At 45.0% G+C, this 14,437-nt stretch overlaps 1 protein-coding gene across 12 annotated transcripts in view; it reads right to left on the bottom strand.

Annotated features, from left to right (window-relative positions):
• The window catches only part of TCF7L2 (transcription factor 7 like 2), a 177,607-nt gene extending 166,936 nt beyond the window's left edge, over positions 1-10,671 (bottom strand). For 9 of the 12 annotated variants that reach the window (XM_080348026.1, XM_080348032.1, XM_080348022.1 and 6 more), the window contains exons 1-3: positions 9,864-10,671; positions 9,460-9,526; positions 9,143-9,267 (exon numbers count right to left, since the gene is read on the bottom strand). In XM_080348026.1, the coding sequence (XP_080204152.1) occupies positions 9,143-9,267; positions 9,460-9,526; positions 9,864-10,052 (381 nt within the window). In that variant the 5' untranslated portion in view covers positions 10,053-10,671. Of the gene's footprint in view, positions 1-9,142; positions 9,527-9,863 lie in introns of all 12 variants that reach the window. The other 3 variants (XM_080348021.1, XM_080348029.1, XM_080348028.1) reach the window with 1 other exon arrangement.
• Between the last annotated feature and the right edge of the window lie 3,766 nt (positions 10,672-14,437).

Raw genomic sequence — 14,437 nt, 5'->3', positions numbered from 1 at the left:
CATTATTTAAGGAGTGACTGAGTCCAGTGGGAGTTCGGATGTGCTCAGAGATACACCCCCCACACTTTTTTTTTCCCTCCATCTTTCCTGTTCTTAAAATAGGATTATTTGCTTCTATTGTATCAACATCTAAGAATCTCTCATATTCCCCAGAAAGTCTCTTTGCAGTATTTTCAGTCTGGCATTTTCTAACTATTACTTCCCACATCCTCCTTTCGGATTTTTTTGGTGTCTCAGCTGCATCACCATCACTAGTGAATTAAAAAGCAGGGACTGATTTTGTTGCATACAGCACCTTTCACACCACAGATCTCTAGAGAGCCCCACAAAGCTGTGAGGTAGATACTGGTCAAGCACAATTATATGTTCATGCTTGGTAGCCATTAGGCATGCTATCCTACTTCCCATGGAGCCCAGGGCATTAAAACTTGTTCTGCCAAGAGGGGAAAACAGTTAGGCAGGACTAACTGTATCAAGAGGACTAACAAAATGGCTATGGGACCTTTAACATCACAGAGAGTCCCTCCTGAATTCAGCCTCATCTCCTGGCCCAATACCTGCAGGAGCTGGGTACCCAAAACATCCCACTACAGAAAGAAGCTGCCCTCCCATCTTCTCCACTTCCTTCAGCAAGCAGCAAAAGCATTTCAAACAATGCAAATCCACTCTCTGCTCACCAAAGCCTACTTGTCTCCTATAATTTCTATCATTTTCCTGTCATCATTTCTCCTTTGCTGAAACCAGCAGCATATGAGTCAGAGAACAATCATTAACTTTTACAACTTCCATACGAATCCACCTACTCGTATCAGAAAAGCAGTATTGACATGCAACATGGCCTCGGACTAAATCCTGATCCTGACAAGATGGGGAAGCCAGATACTGCAGAAGCAGGAGCTCCTTTAAGAAAGTACCACTGGAAACATAACTAATTATTTTTTTTCCAAGACCAAAGGATGACACGGAAGCAACAATATATCAATTTGACATTTAGTCGGGTTTGGCTTTTTCAATACCTTTACCCACTTTTGAAGAAGTTGGCCATTGGCTGAAGACACACAGGGCCTGATCCAAAGCCCCTCGTTATTAATAGAAGCCTTTTTTCCACTGACTTCAATGGATCTTGGACCAAGCCCAAGGAAGACAAGATTTCACAGCAGTAAGAGTGACACACATTCTCAGCATTCAAAATAAAACAATACACGGCATTTACGATGTCAGTCTGTACAGCATAGTTTTGTTTGTGTTTTGCTTTTTTAAAATAGGCTCTAGGTTGTCGGATTAACGCACCCAAAACGTCTCTCTGAAGTTAGAAGGAATTGCGGGCAGATATCAAATGCCATGGTGAGACATATAATAATCCCAGCATTTCCCCCAACTAGAATATAAAGGCACCCTCTACCACAACATCTCTTGTAAGTTGCTGCAGCCACACTCTAAAGTGTCCCATCATTATAAACTCCTCTAGTAACAGCTACAACATTATCCACAATGAATTAATTTGTATTAATATGGCTATCACACGCATTTCCATATGAAACCCATTGTTCTGGAGCATTAATAAAAACCTCACCAAGTGAAGTAATGTGGTACCCCTATATTTAGTTTAAAGAAATTAAAATAAATGCATTAAAACAAAATTGCTAATATCTTTAGTACATCATAATTGGCACAGCAAGCAGAAACCCAGTTATCTTCTCAGTACGTATTTATAGCACCACCCTTCCCCATTCATTCTGCATTTTCTTAGAGAATCTGCTGTACCCTACATCTGCAATTCATTGACTTTACAATTTACCACATGTTGAGATGGAGAGGTCTCAGCTCCATTTGAATCACTGCACAAATATGCAAGTGATTTATCGTTTTAAAACTGAAGACTGCAGAAGAACGACTCCACTTTTCCTGAACATTACTCCTTCTGGCAGACCATGAACAATTACAGCGCGTACTAATTAAGCTCTGTAAATGTGCTGTGCCCTGCTAATGCCTACCAGGCCTCAAATTTAGTTGCATGAAGCCAAACTTCAGCCAGCGACTTAACTCATTCAGCACTGCCCGGTTGCCTGAGCATGACCCCACAAAGAATAAGGGTCGAGGGTTTAGCCGACCTAAAACAAAGGCGCGAGGCTGAACAGATTTTGCTGGAAAGAATCGGAGGGGGGAGATGCTGGCGGGAGGGGGGTGGGAAGCGTCTTGGGAACCCGGGGAACATCCTTGTTGATAACCTGTTAAAAAGGTACAATACCACACCAGCTTCGCAGCGCGGTGCTGGGGGATTCCGATCTGTCCCCGGGGGCTAATAAGTCACAGCGCTCCATTGATTAGGGAAATGCATAAAACCTTCAACGAAACTGTACAGCTATTTGTGGAATGGCCAAATCGACAGCCCCCTCTTTTTTCTTAAGTCGGGTTTTACATGGCTCATAGAAGAAAAACATATGGGCGAAAGAGCGTAGCTTTCCACCACACACATAACCCTGCCTTTTCCTTAAATTAGTCTCCAAGCACAACAGTCACCTACAGGGAACCCAAAATCAACTGCTAGAGAAATTAAAAGTAATACCGAGGCATATTTGAGTAATCACAGTATCTTGTAAAAACAAACACACACACCCCAGCATAGACAAGACAGCAGCACTTCAAATCTGACTGTCCACTCTAGGAAAGCGTGTTTAATGGGGAGCGAGCTGAGAATAACGAGCTTTGCTGAGTGAAGCAGCGTTTCTCCCGGGGCCCCAGACTACCTTGACACTTAAGAGTCAATCCCCAGATCCCAAGCTTCCCCTCCAACCATCCATTCAAATACTGGCCTTTCCTCCCCCCAAGTTTCTACAATTTCCCCTTGTGCTCCAACATCCCTCCTTTGTCCTCCAATTACTCTCCAGCAGCCTCCTCTCAATGTTCCTCCCCCAAAACACCAGCCTCAGCACATCTCCCTTTGCCCCCCTGCGCTGACCTACACATCCATCCCAGACTGTCCCTTCCAGCAGGACACAGGGCTTCTTCCCTAAAAACCACTTCAACACCTTAATTCATTCAGCACATATTTTCCATTAACATGAGCTTTTGCTGCTTTTTAAGAGGCCCTGTTTTATACACACAAAACTGTCTAATAAATGCACTGCCAAGCATCCACCTTTTGCATAAAACCCGATGCGTTTTTTTTTTCCTCTCCCCCTGGCTCAGTGGTCCGTGAGAAAACTAAAGGACGTTTCCAGGTGTCATCTGTCTTTAAATGTTTGCTCGTGTCGGTATCTAGAACCACTGCCCAACGCTGCTGAGACCTCTGTAAAGGACACTGGCTGTGCTAAACTTCTTCAGCCTGGCTGCGTCACACACAGCTCAGCCCCTACAGCACTGCAAGCGTTAATTATAAACTTCAGAGCCTACATTAAAAAAAAAAAAGGCACAAACATGAACCAGCAGTTGGGAGGAGGAGCAGAAATAGTCTTCGCTTTTGGGTGGGGAGAGAGAGGATTTCCATATCTCCCCCCACCCACCCCCAGCAACACACTTCATCTCTCATTGCTTATAATTAGTGAAAGAAATTTGACCCACTGCCAGTGTCTGTGGACCTTGGATATTATAAGGCCAGCGTGGCGTCAAATATCTTAACATTCATAAGTGTTATAGGCTGTAAATAAACCCCGCGGATTTATGACCCTGCAGTGCTTGCCAGCAAACGACTGTGGCACATTTCTTTCAGCAGACCTGTCGAGGTGCAAGTTTGCCTTTGGTTGTAAAATTAACCATTTCCTTCACAAATGTGCCCAATTAGAAGTCAAAGTTTTAAGGCTTACTTACATATTTGCCAGGACTGGGTACTGAGGAGACGCCTGGGGGAACAGAGCTTTAAACTTCCCAAACCTCACAACACACACACACACACCCCCCCCGCAAAGCAAAACTCACAACAGCCCCAGTGTAGGAGCAGAGTGCCTGATTTCACCCAAAAACCCGGAAAAATAGCCCAAACCGACAGCCCGGCCGCTTTGATATTTCCATGTGCCTATGGCCAGCCCTCATTTTTGGCTGCTGGGGGGCGCAGGCGTCCCCCCCGGGCTGTGCCTGGAGCAGGATCTCCTCCCTTCCCCCAGGATAATGTCATCTGCTTCCTGTGTAGGAGAGCATTTGCTAAATCCAGGTTGTCTCATGCTTAACTGCCAATAATCCAACTTCCACATAACTCCCAGACAGCTGGGAAAAGGTCCTCAGAGTTTTTAGTCATGGTACAGAAACACACGTCCACACAAAAAATCTGCAGCTGTCCTTTTTCTCTACACCACATTTTTTTTTTCTCTGATTTTTGGGGCCCAGTTGGACAAATTTATAATATTTTTACCTACAGTCTGGTTTACAAGCTCCAGTGAAAGCTGCAGCATACTCCTTCCCCCCCTCTCAATCTTCAGCTGACAAGTACGTACATATTTGCTTGAACAAAAACACGAAGAGTCCATGTATGAATGCATTCAAAAAAACCTGGAAAGGCATCTACTGTATTTTTCTTTTAGTACAGATCAGCCACTGCTGCACCTATTAAAATTGTTCGATTTCCAAAGCAAATATTATTTTTAATGAAGTGCAGTCCTGCAATTATCCTGTACACTCAAGTAACAGTACTGCATTATATTGTTTTGCAAGGTCCCAGAAACATGAAACTTTTCTCTAATTTTCATAGCCCCCTAAAGAGAAGCTGATTGACCAAGCAATGCAGTGATTGCTCCAGAATGAAATCTTATCATAAAAAAAACCCAAAACAAACAAACAAAAAAAAAGAGTTAAAAATAACTTATTTTCAGTAAAGAAGCTGATATAACAAACACGGTCTGTTTGCCATTGTATACCAGCTATGCTAATGATATAGCAGAGTGATTCAGCAATCTACCTAATTAAGCATGAGGAAAGTTTCTTTATGGAGGTTCTATTTGACTTACACCACAGAATCATCAGTTCTTACTTAAAAGCTTGTTTTTTTACACAAGTCCAGAAACCTTATTAAAAGCATGTCCATTCAATTAAAAAAAGGGCATATAATTCACTCTCCACTGAATACCTATGTATCATAAAGTACCAAAGTGCTGACATACTAAGTTGTATCTACATTATTAAACTATTGGTGGATGTTAATACTGTAATCCATACTGCAGACATTAAACCTCAACCATAAAGATTAGTAAAGAATTAATATTGTCACATCGAGACTGAAACCTTAACACACCAGCAATAAATATTTCCAAAGGAGATGAGAAACAATTAGCATAAATACCAAAAGAAGGGCAAGAACACCTGTTCTTTTTCAGTGCGATAAGCATTTTATTGTTCTCTATTTAAAATGTAATGACCTGTGTAATTACAGTAATATTACATTGTATTGCAAGGGCTTGGAATGTCACACTTTGAAAAGTGTTGTCAAAACAATTGAAGGGAAGGAAAAAAAGGGACCACCATTAACCCTTCACACCCCAGGGTCTACAGCTTTTGTATTAGGAAGGATTATGTTGTTTGACTCAGTAGATAAAGGAAAACACTCATTTTTCAAGTCAATTAAAGAAAAAAGTTTCTTCCTGAACGTAAAACGCAGGCAAGGCTGCTACTCTCCACCACAGCTATTTCCAGCTCCCAAACTTCAGGACCAAATGCACTCCTACAGCCTCAGTCAGCAAGCAACAATTCAGGGGAAAAGAAGATGCACTAACACTTAATAAAAATATCTGCCAGCAGGGTTTTCTCAAATCATAACACATCTAACCGAACACATTAACCAAGCTCTAAATTCAGGGTAAAAATTAAAGACACCCCTTCTTTATGTTCCAACTCTGAAAGGAAAACGTCCTCCTAAAACATTCTCTCTAACAAGCAGCTCGCCCAGTCCCTCTGCAAGCGCAGGTATGGCACTGGCACTCTCAGATGCAGTACTTCATCACTCCTTGACTAGACCTCTAACTTAAAAAACACATCTATTCTTAAAAGCAATCTGCAGTATATTACCAAAAGCAAGATTAACACGGAAAAAAAAAAAAATCTGTGACTTTTAAAAATAAAATTACTCCTATCGAGCTTTATAAAGAGTTTGCAGTATTTAAAGCATTATTCTTGAGATAATGTATTATTCATCATAAGCAGATTTTACGATGCTTCATAATTCTTCGCATTCCTGTAGCAGGAAAGCTGCCCACGAGTTTGCTCTTGAACAGACAATTACAGGTACATTTACAAAACACAAGAATCCCGCTACACCCCCAAATAAAACAAAAAGAAAAAACCAAACACACACAACAAAAAAAACCACACCCACAGACCTTCAAGATTCTACAACAGCAAAAGGAAAGGAAAAACAATTTTACTACTTATTTGCATCACCTCTTTACCTTGCGAGCTCTAAAACTCAACAAATATGGCTTCAGGAAAAACGACATAAATAAAAATAAGAGTCATAATTATGCAGTATCATCTGTACCTTTTCAATCTGTATTAAAAAAAATAATAATAATAATAAAGATCTAGTTCGTCTGGAATTGAAAGCTGGTACAGCAGAGCACAAGAATCCACCTAAAAACTGTGAGACAGACAACAGCTATCCCGCTGAATCTTTATAATATTCTGCTCTCAGGCCTAAATAAACAACTTTAATTTTTCTTGGCTATAATTAAGTGTCAGGCAAACAAACAAGCATACGGAATGTGAAAGAATAAGGTTAAGAAGATAGGAGAAGGATGCTGGAGCCTGGATGTGGAAATAAGAAAATTGCCTATTGAGTGTGGAAATATCCTTTCAGAATCCATCTGATAACACAAGCAGGCCACCTGCTATATCAACAATAAAACAACCTGTAATCTTTCCTACAGTACTTTAAATTTACACAAACCAAACATTCCTATGGAGGCCTTTTTTAACTGTGGGGGAGCAAGGGGAGGAAGAATACTTCCAGGGAAGCTGACTGCTGAAGGATCCTATCTTCATACGCTAAGGGAAAAAGGATCTGTAATCAAGGTAATGAGGAGAAAATAAATAAGTGTAGCTGCTGTAAGAAAAAATGCTTAAAGAATACAAAAGCGGAGGTGTGCTTCCTACCAGCCTGCACTTGGAACAGTGGAATGTATTTAAGGTAAAAAAAGAGGAGGAGAAAAAAAAATACAAAGGTTCACAATTTGTAACAAAGTGATTTGTAACAAAGATTGTTTGCCATCTGGATCCTGGTGCTTATAGAATTTGGAATTCATCACCATCATCCATATACATGTGGGTGACCGTATTCAAAAGGAAAAATATAATGCATTCAGCCCCTGAATTCCCCTCCCAATCATTACAATTGCAAACTGCAGTTGCCCCTATGCTGCTGTCCCAGAAATCACCTCCTTGCAAGAAGAGCCTTACACGCTACCAAAATGAAACCCTTCCACAGCCCCAACTATATGCAAAGCCAGAAAACCTTCCTTACTACCTCCCTGTCACTCTGCATTTACTAATCTGTGTCTACTGACGTTTTACTAAGTGAAAACAAGACTGACCCGATGTTTAATATTTTAATGCTCTAAAACACTTGTAGATCCGATACACTGAAGTTGTCCAAGCCCTCAGTCATTAGCACAGCTTCAACATCTACCAAACAGTAGGTCTATTATTATAAATCGCTATCTCGTATTACCACAAGGAAAAAAAAAAAGTGCATAAACACACACGGTGATGTGGGGACGCTTCAGATTTAGAAACACCCAGAAGAAACAAAACGGCAACACTAAACCCACCGGTAGGAATACACAGTATTTTGTAGTCTCAGTGGATTTAGCCATTTTAGCTAAAAAAAAATTAAAACTCTTTAAAAAGAAAGAAAACGTGACATTTGAGAAACCTGATGTCAGAGCAGAGCACACCGTGCATGACACTACAAGCAGAAAAACAGCTGGGACTACAAACCCACCAGCAGACCCCAAAGTTTCCTGGGATCTGGGCTAAAACTTGCTTTACCTCCACCCAGAGGCGTGCAGACAAGCACACCCCTGCCTCTGAACCCGGGGTTAAAATAAAAAGGAAGACAAAAAAGAAGCAACGACAAAAAACCGGACGCTTTCAGCAAATTGTTTTCCTGCCAGCATACTTCCAGGAGGAATTTTGCTCGACTTGTTTGATTATTTTTGTTGTTGTTGTTGTTATTAGAGCTAAGCCAGGCGATTTCTGTTTCCGGACTCAGCCCTCTGCTTTGCTCTAACCCGCAAGGTTTTTCCTTCCCCACCCCCAGCACCGCAAGGCACACACGGAGACACAACCGCTTCGGGGCTGCTTCCCGCGGCACAGCCCAGGTGAGGAGGGGCCCCCGCCGCCCCCGGGCAGCGGTACCGCGGGTACCGAGCTCCAGGCCCCGCCGGGCCCGGGCAGCGGTACCGAGCTCCAGCCGGGCCCGGGCCGCGAACGCGGGACCGGCCGCGGGGCCGCCGCGCTGAGGCCGGACACAACTCGCGGCGCCCACGGGCGGGAGGGGACGATGCCCCGTGCGGGGCACAATGAAATTCGCCGCTCCCGCAGGCGTGGGGGGGGGGGGAGGGTAGGAGAGGGTTAAGGGGGAAGGGAAGGAAAGGGGAGGGGGGAGCCGGCCCAGCCGCCACGGAGGGCAGGAGGCGACGGATCACCACGGAAAACGAGGAGTTTGGAGGGAGCGGATCCCAGATTCGGCTGGGAGAAAATAACCCCCTTTCCCAACGAAGGGGAGAGGGGAGCGACTAAGGAGAACAGGACGAGAAGAAGAGGGAAAGGAAATAAATTTAAAAAAAAAAAAAAAGGAAACTCCGATTGCTTATATTTATTGTCAGTTTTGTTTTGAGCCTGGATTAGGCGGTGTTTGGATTTTGTTTGGGTTTTTTTTTTCTCACCGCTCCCTCGCAGGGGAGGTTAAAAGGGCTTCAGAAAACTGCCCACAAAACTGAAAGTAAAAAGAAAAAAAAAAGAAAGCAAAAAGAAAAGGAAAAAAAAATATGGCGAAGTGTAAACAAACCCCCTCCCGCCGCGGCCCGCGGAGTTTGGAAAGTTTGCGGCGCGGGGGAGGGGGCGCCGGGCCGGGCGAGCGGGGGCAACGGGGAGCGCGGCGGCGGGAGCTGGGGGAAGGGGGGAGGAGGAGAGGAGGGGGGGGAAAAGAAAAGGCACTTACCGTTCTCGCCGTCGGAGAGAGCGATCCATTGGGCAGATACGGGCTGCTGAGGTCGGGGATCATTATAAAGGGATAACCCGGGTATGGTGGGCCCTTAAACAACCCTCCATCTTGCCTCTTCGCAGCTAACATGGCGGGGGAGACACGAGCGGGAAAGGAAGGGGGCAACAGAGGGGAGAGAAGGGAGGAAAGAGGGGAAGGGGGGGAAGGAAAACTTTTTTTAGAAAGTGTCCCAAAAAGAGGAGCCGGGCGCCCGGCGGAGGGGCGGCGGGCGGTGCGGGGCGGGCGGCGGTGCCGGCCGGGCCTGCCGTACTCACCTTCCTCTAAACTTTCCCGGGATTTATCTCTGAAAGTTTCGGACCGAGGCGGGGGCCGCCGCTCCGCCTGGGAGCGAGCCGGGGGTCGGCGTGGGGCGGTTGGGGATGGGGGTGGTGGGGTGTTTGGGGTTTTTTTTTTGGGGGGTGGGGGGGATGGAAGGGAGGAGAGGAGGAATAAAAGGCGAAGAAGAAGGGGAAAGGTGCGGGGAGAAGGGTTGGAAGGAGAAACAAACAGAACAAAACAGAAGGCATCGTTACAAGTTGGTGCCGCGGAGGAAAGTTGGGCGCCGGCGGGAGCGGGACCCGGCGCGGCGCCCCCGGCCCCGGCCGCGGCCCCGGGCAGGCAGCGCGGCCCCCGCCCGCCCGCCGCCCCGAAACGGCCCCGCGGGGGGCTTCCCCCGTACCTCCGAGTCTGAGGAGCTGTTTTGATTCGTTTCTGATTCATTGACGAGAGACGACTTGACATCAGCTAAATCCCTCTCCGCCGAGGAGTTCTCGGAGATCTTCTCCTCCTGCTCCCCTTCGTCTTTGAAAGAGATCAGTTCATCGTTGGCGCCCAGGTCGTCCCCTCCACCGCCGTTCAGCTGCGGCATTTTCCTCCTGGCTCACCCCACCAGCAGCAATTTTGCAAAAAGGGGAAGGGGGGAAAAAAGAAGAAAAAAAAAAAAAAAGAGGGGAATGGGGGGAAAAAGGAAAAAAGAAGAGGGGAGGGGGGGGAAAGTTTGCACCAAAAAAAGAAGAGTCCAAGGTGAAAGTTTCTTTTTTTTCCCCTTCTCTTTCCTCCTGGGGAGGGGAAAAGAGGGAGGAGGAGGGGAGGGAAATGTCTCTTCTTTGCTCCTTTGCACCAGTGACTTTAGGCTTCTTCCTTTCCTTCTTCGGGATTTTCTCTTTCTTTCTTCCAGGGAGCTGGTCGGCGTGCACTGCGCGCACGCACTCGCACCCGCGCACGCACTCGCGAAAAAATTAATAATAATAAAAAATATTTAACGGGGGGGAGGGGGGGGGACGCAGGAGAAAAAAAAAATAATGCAACAAACAAACCCAAGAAGTCAGCTGTAACGGGGGGGCAGCCGCCGCGGATATTGGGAGCCTGTGCCGCTCGGGTTTGAGTGAGTTGAAGTTGGACTGAGAGCTTTTCAGTTCAAAGGCGGCGCTGATTGACAGATAGAAAAAGGGGGATCGAAATCCGGAGGAACGGAGAAGTCTGGGATCCGGGATTATTGACAGGGAGCGAGAAACACACCAGGCACTTAATGAGATGCAGGAGGGGGCGGGGGCTCCCCGGTGACGTCTGCATAAATAAACAGGTCTGGGGCGCGGGAGGGGGAGGAGGAGGGTGGGGGAAGTAGGAAACTAACAATGATCCTTTTTGGCATGGGAGCGGGAGGGCGAGGGGAGGGGGGCGGGCTGCGGGGGGGCCGCTGGGGGAGGCGGGACACAAAACGGGGCGGGGGGGGTGCAAAAAAAAAAAGAAATATAAAAAAATGTGCACTGTAGCCCTGAGCTGCAGGGCGGGGGAAGTGAGGGGGAAATGCACCCAAACGAGTGCCCCAGCCCCCGGTCCTTGGAAAGCACTAACTTTTACATACTGGGTATTAATAACCGTCTCATCTCCGTGCAGCCCATATTCTTCTGAAGGATGTGTGCCCTTATTATTTGTGTACATGTGACTACGGGGTGGTTGGTTGGTTTTTTGTTGTTTGTTTTTTGGTTTTTTGTTTAAACCGTTAACATTTTTCTTGCCACTCGTTGGAGCTAAGAAACTCCAATCATAATAAACACTATAATAAAAAGCCTTTTTTTTTTTTTAAGCGGCACTTGCGCCTTGCATTTATTATGGTTATAACACGCAGGATGAAAATGTGCGAGATCACTCGCTGAAGATCAGATGTTTCCAAATTATCTAATAGTAAGGCATAATATTTTTTGGTCCTTGATGTAAAAAAAAAAAAAGAGAGGAGGAGAAGGAATGTGACTGCTAAGAAGTTAATTAGCATGGCAGGACGGAGAATCAAGGACTCCCAGACTTCAGAAGTGAAAAGTTGTGGTGGTGGCGTGAACATCACGCTGGGGGAAATCAAAGTGAAAGTGGGTTGATCCCGGCAGCGGGGGGAGCCGGGGAAGGGGGGGGGTCCGTCCCGGGCGGCCCCGGGTCCCCAAGGCTGCGGGGGCAGCGGAGCCGCCCGCCCCCAGCCCGGGCGAGGGGGCTGCACCGCTCCGGGGCTGCGGCCAGCGCTGGGGGAAAGTCAGCACGAAAAGAGCTCTCTGCCTGCACAGCAACAAAATGGGGAGCAGAATAATGCAGATGCAAGAAATGGCATCTGTTCCCCGAATATAATGTGGTGAGGGGAAGGGGAAAACAAATTGATCTTCCAGCGGTGACAAATTGTAACAATGGGGGAGTCAATTGGAAACTTTAACATGGGCGAGGAACAAAAGGAGGGGAGCGGCGTGGGGGGGAGAGACAGTAATTTCAATGGGAATTAGTAAATTGCCTAATGGAAATGGTGTTAGAAAGCAAGGGACAGGCTGTGCTAAATAATCCAAACATTCCTCCAGAAATCTAACCTGCTGCTCATGCTAAGGGCCATTCGGCACATAGGGTTTCCAAAACAAAGCCAATTTGTCATGCAATATTTAGAGAGTTTGGGGGTTTCAGCTAAACTGTCTTCTATAAAAAGAATAATAAAAACAATAATACAGAGATCGACAAGGCTAACATGAATTCTCAGGCATTAAAAAGTTCACATGGAAATTTGCATACTAAAGGGAAAGATGCAGACAAAATAGAAATAAAAAAAATCACTGCAACTTACAACTTTAATATTAATCAGTAAAGCAGAAGTAGAGTGAAAGGAAGCATGAAAAGAAGTAAAACAAATGTGTACATTTAATCAGACAGGATTGCATAGGACACAAAGAATAGGGCTAATTAGTCTCAGCAGGTAGGGACTAACCTTCAGACTTCATAAATAAATAAGTCTGTGAACAATGTCTAAGTGGGAATATGGAGACAGAAAAGGGATTATTTCAAGACACCAAGTAAAAACATGAAGAATTAAATTCTTCACTGTTAACTCAATGTACAAATGCATTAAACTGTTTCTTTTTCCACTGGTCTTTTGGCTAACTTGCTTTTTACTTGGGAAGATTTTACTAAATAACTGTCTGTGGGCATACACGCTCCCCATTTGCCCCGATTATGTACTCACAGTCTTTGCTGACTAATGCCTTGCAGAGTGACACCTTAACAAATATTCTCCATTTTTGTTTGCCTTTTGATTTTTAAAATGCCTTTATATCCCAGAACAACATGAGATTAGAAATACAAATGTGACAGACTCCTGTTTATTTTGCAGGGCCATGTGTTATAATTTGATCCAAATGAACAAAAACAGTTGCACAGTTTTGTTTTGTTTTTCAAAGATCTTTTTACAATCTGCGGTGGTGTTGTTTGTTGGGTTTTTTAAAAAAAACAAGTACACTTTTGCTTCAGCCCCTATGTTGCTAACTCCTTATTAAACATCATCAAAAGTTGGTGTTCAAGACAAGCCCAGTCCTTGCCCAAAGCTGGTTGCAGAAGGAACTGATTCTGTAGAGCCTCACGCATGTGAGTAGCATTTCTGACAGCCTATTCATGAGGGTGATGACACACCTGAACTACTCACGCACGTAATGTTACTCACATGAGTACATGTTGGTAGAAGAGAGCTCAGTGTTGGTGGTCTCAGGTACAGAAGTTGGCTCTGGTGGCTTCTATCTGGAAGGCCGAGGGGCTGTGCCCCAGCTGTGGAAGGCGTTGCCTGTGCACGTTTGCACAGCTGGAATTTTGCCACTGCAGTGGACTCAGAGCCCCATGAAGGGCTGGGAAACTGCTTCCTAGCTTTCATGGCAACATCAAGTTTTTCCCAGTGCAAGCTTCTAGGGTTTTGTTTTCAAGCTACAGCTTATAGCAAGCTTGATTTTGAAGTCCAAGTATTGTCGATGAATACTAAACTGACTTGGTTTAAGTAAGATAGTACAAGTCACTTATGGTAGCTTCTGCGTATTCTTTGTATCATTTTCCTTTATGTGACAGTTCTTGTTTCATGCTTGAGGAAGTGAGAACTTTCCAGGGGTCAATAGCACCTGTTGAGTTGCAGGTTCTCAGGTGGTACCTTAGCTTAAAAAGTATAGTGTTTAACAATGAAAGAAACACAATATTAACAACAACAACAACAACAATCAAGCTGATCCACTGCATGAAACATGATTGGATACTCAATTTTAAGCAACAGCTGGGGAGACAAAACCAGGTGCTCCAAGCTGAGCCTTCAAGACATGTTGGCTTTCTTGTCAAAGCTGACCTCTAGCACAGACAAAGAAGTGGAAGTGCCTCTCTCCAAGCTTTTGTAACTCTCACGTCTTGGTACAATATACCTAAATGCTGAACAATGGGGTTTAGTTCCCAACAGTGGTGTCGCCATTTTCCACTTCAGCACAACATTTTGGTCCCAAGAATCCTGCAAAGTCTCGAGAACAGCAACGGTGAAAAAGCATGTGAGGTTTGCCTGCCAGTTCACGTTGCAGTAAACTGGGGAGGGAAGAGTCTGACCAGGGGCAGCCAAGGAAATTTATTGTTTTATGAAAAAATGCTTTGGAATCCTTAATGTCTCACCAGAGGCCCAAGTCTATATTGGAGAAATATGGTCTGCTAACTGCCAGCTGGATCTCCTGGCTAATGTTTATATATCTGGGCTGAGTCATCAATTTTCATGGTCTTCTCAAAAAGGTCCCAATGTAGGTTGCAGTATGTAAAATGCAAGTTATTTGTTTTGGAAAGATAAAAGGACTTTGGTTGACCAGGCTGGGATTTGAGTCTACAGCTCAGAGGAGTCCGTATGTTTACAAATAATCTTGGATCATTAAATCTGCTCTGAATGTCAAAAAAAATTTCAATATTGAAAAGCTTCCAGTAACACAAAGTAAATACATCTGC

Source organism: Nesoenas mayeri, assembly GCF_963082525.1.
Source record: "Nesoenas mayeri genome assembly, chromosome: 7".
In the NCBI taxonomy this organism is placed as follows: Eukaryota; Metazoa; Chordata; class Aves; order Columbiformes; family Columbidae; genus Nesoenas; species Nesoenas mayeri.
The sequence above is the reverse complement of the archived record's forward strand: the minus strand, read 5'-3'. Positions and strand labels throughout refer to the sequence as shown.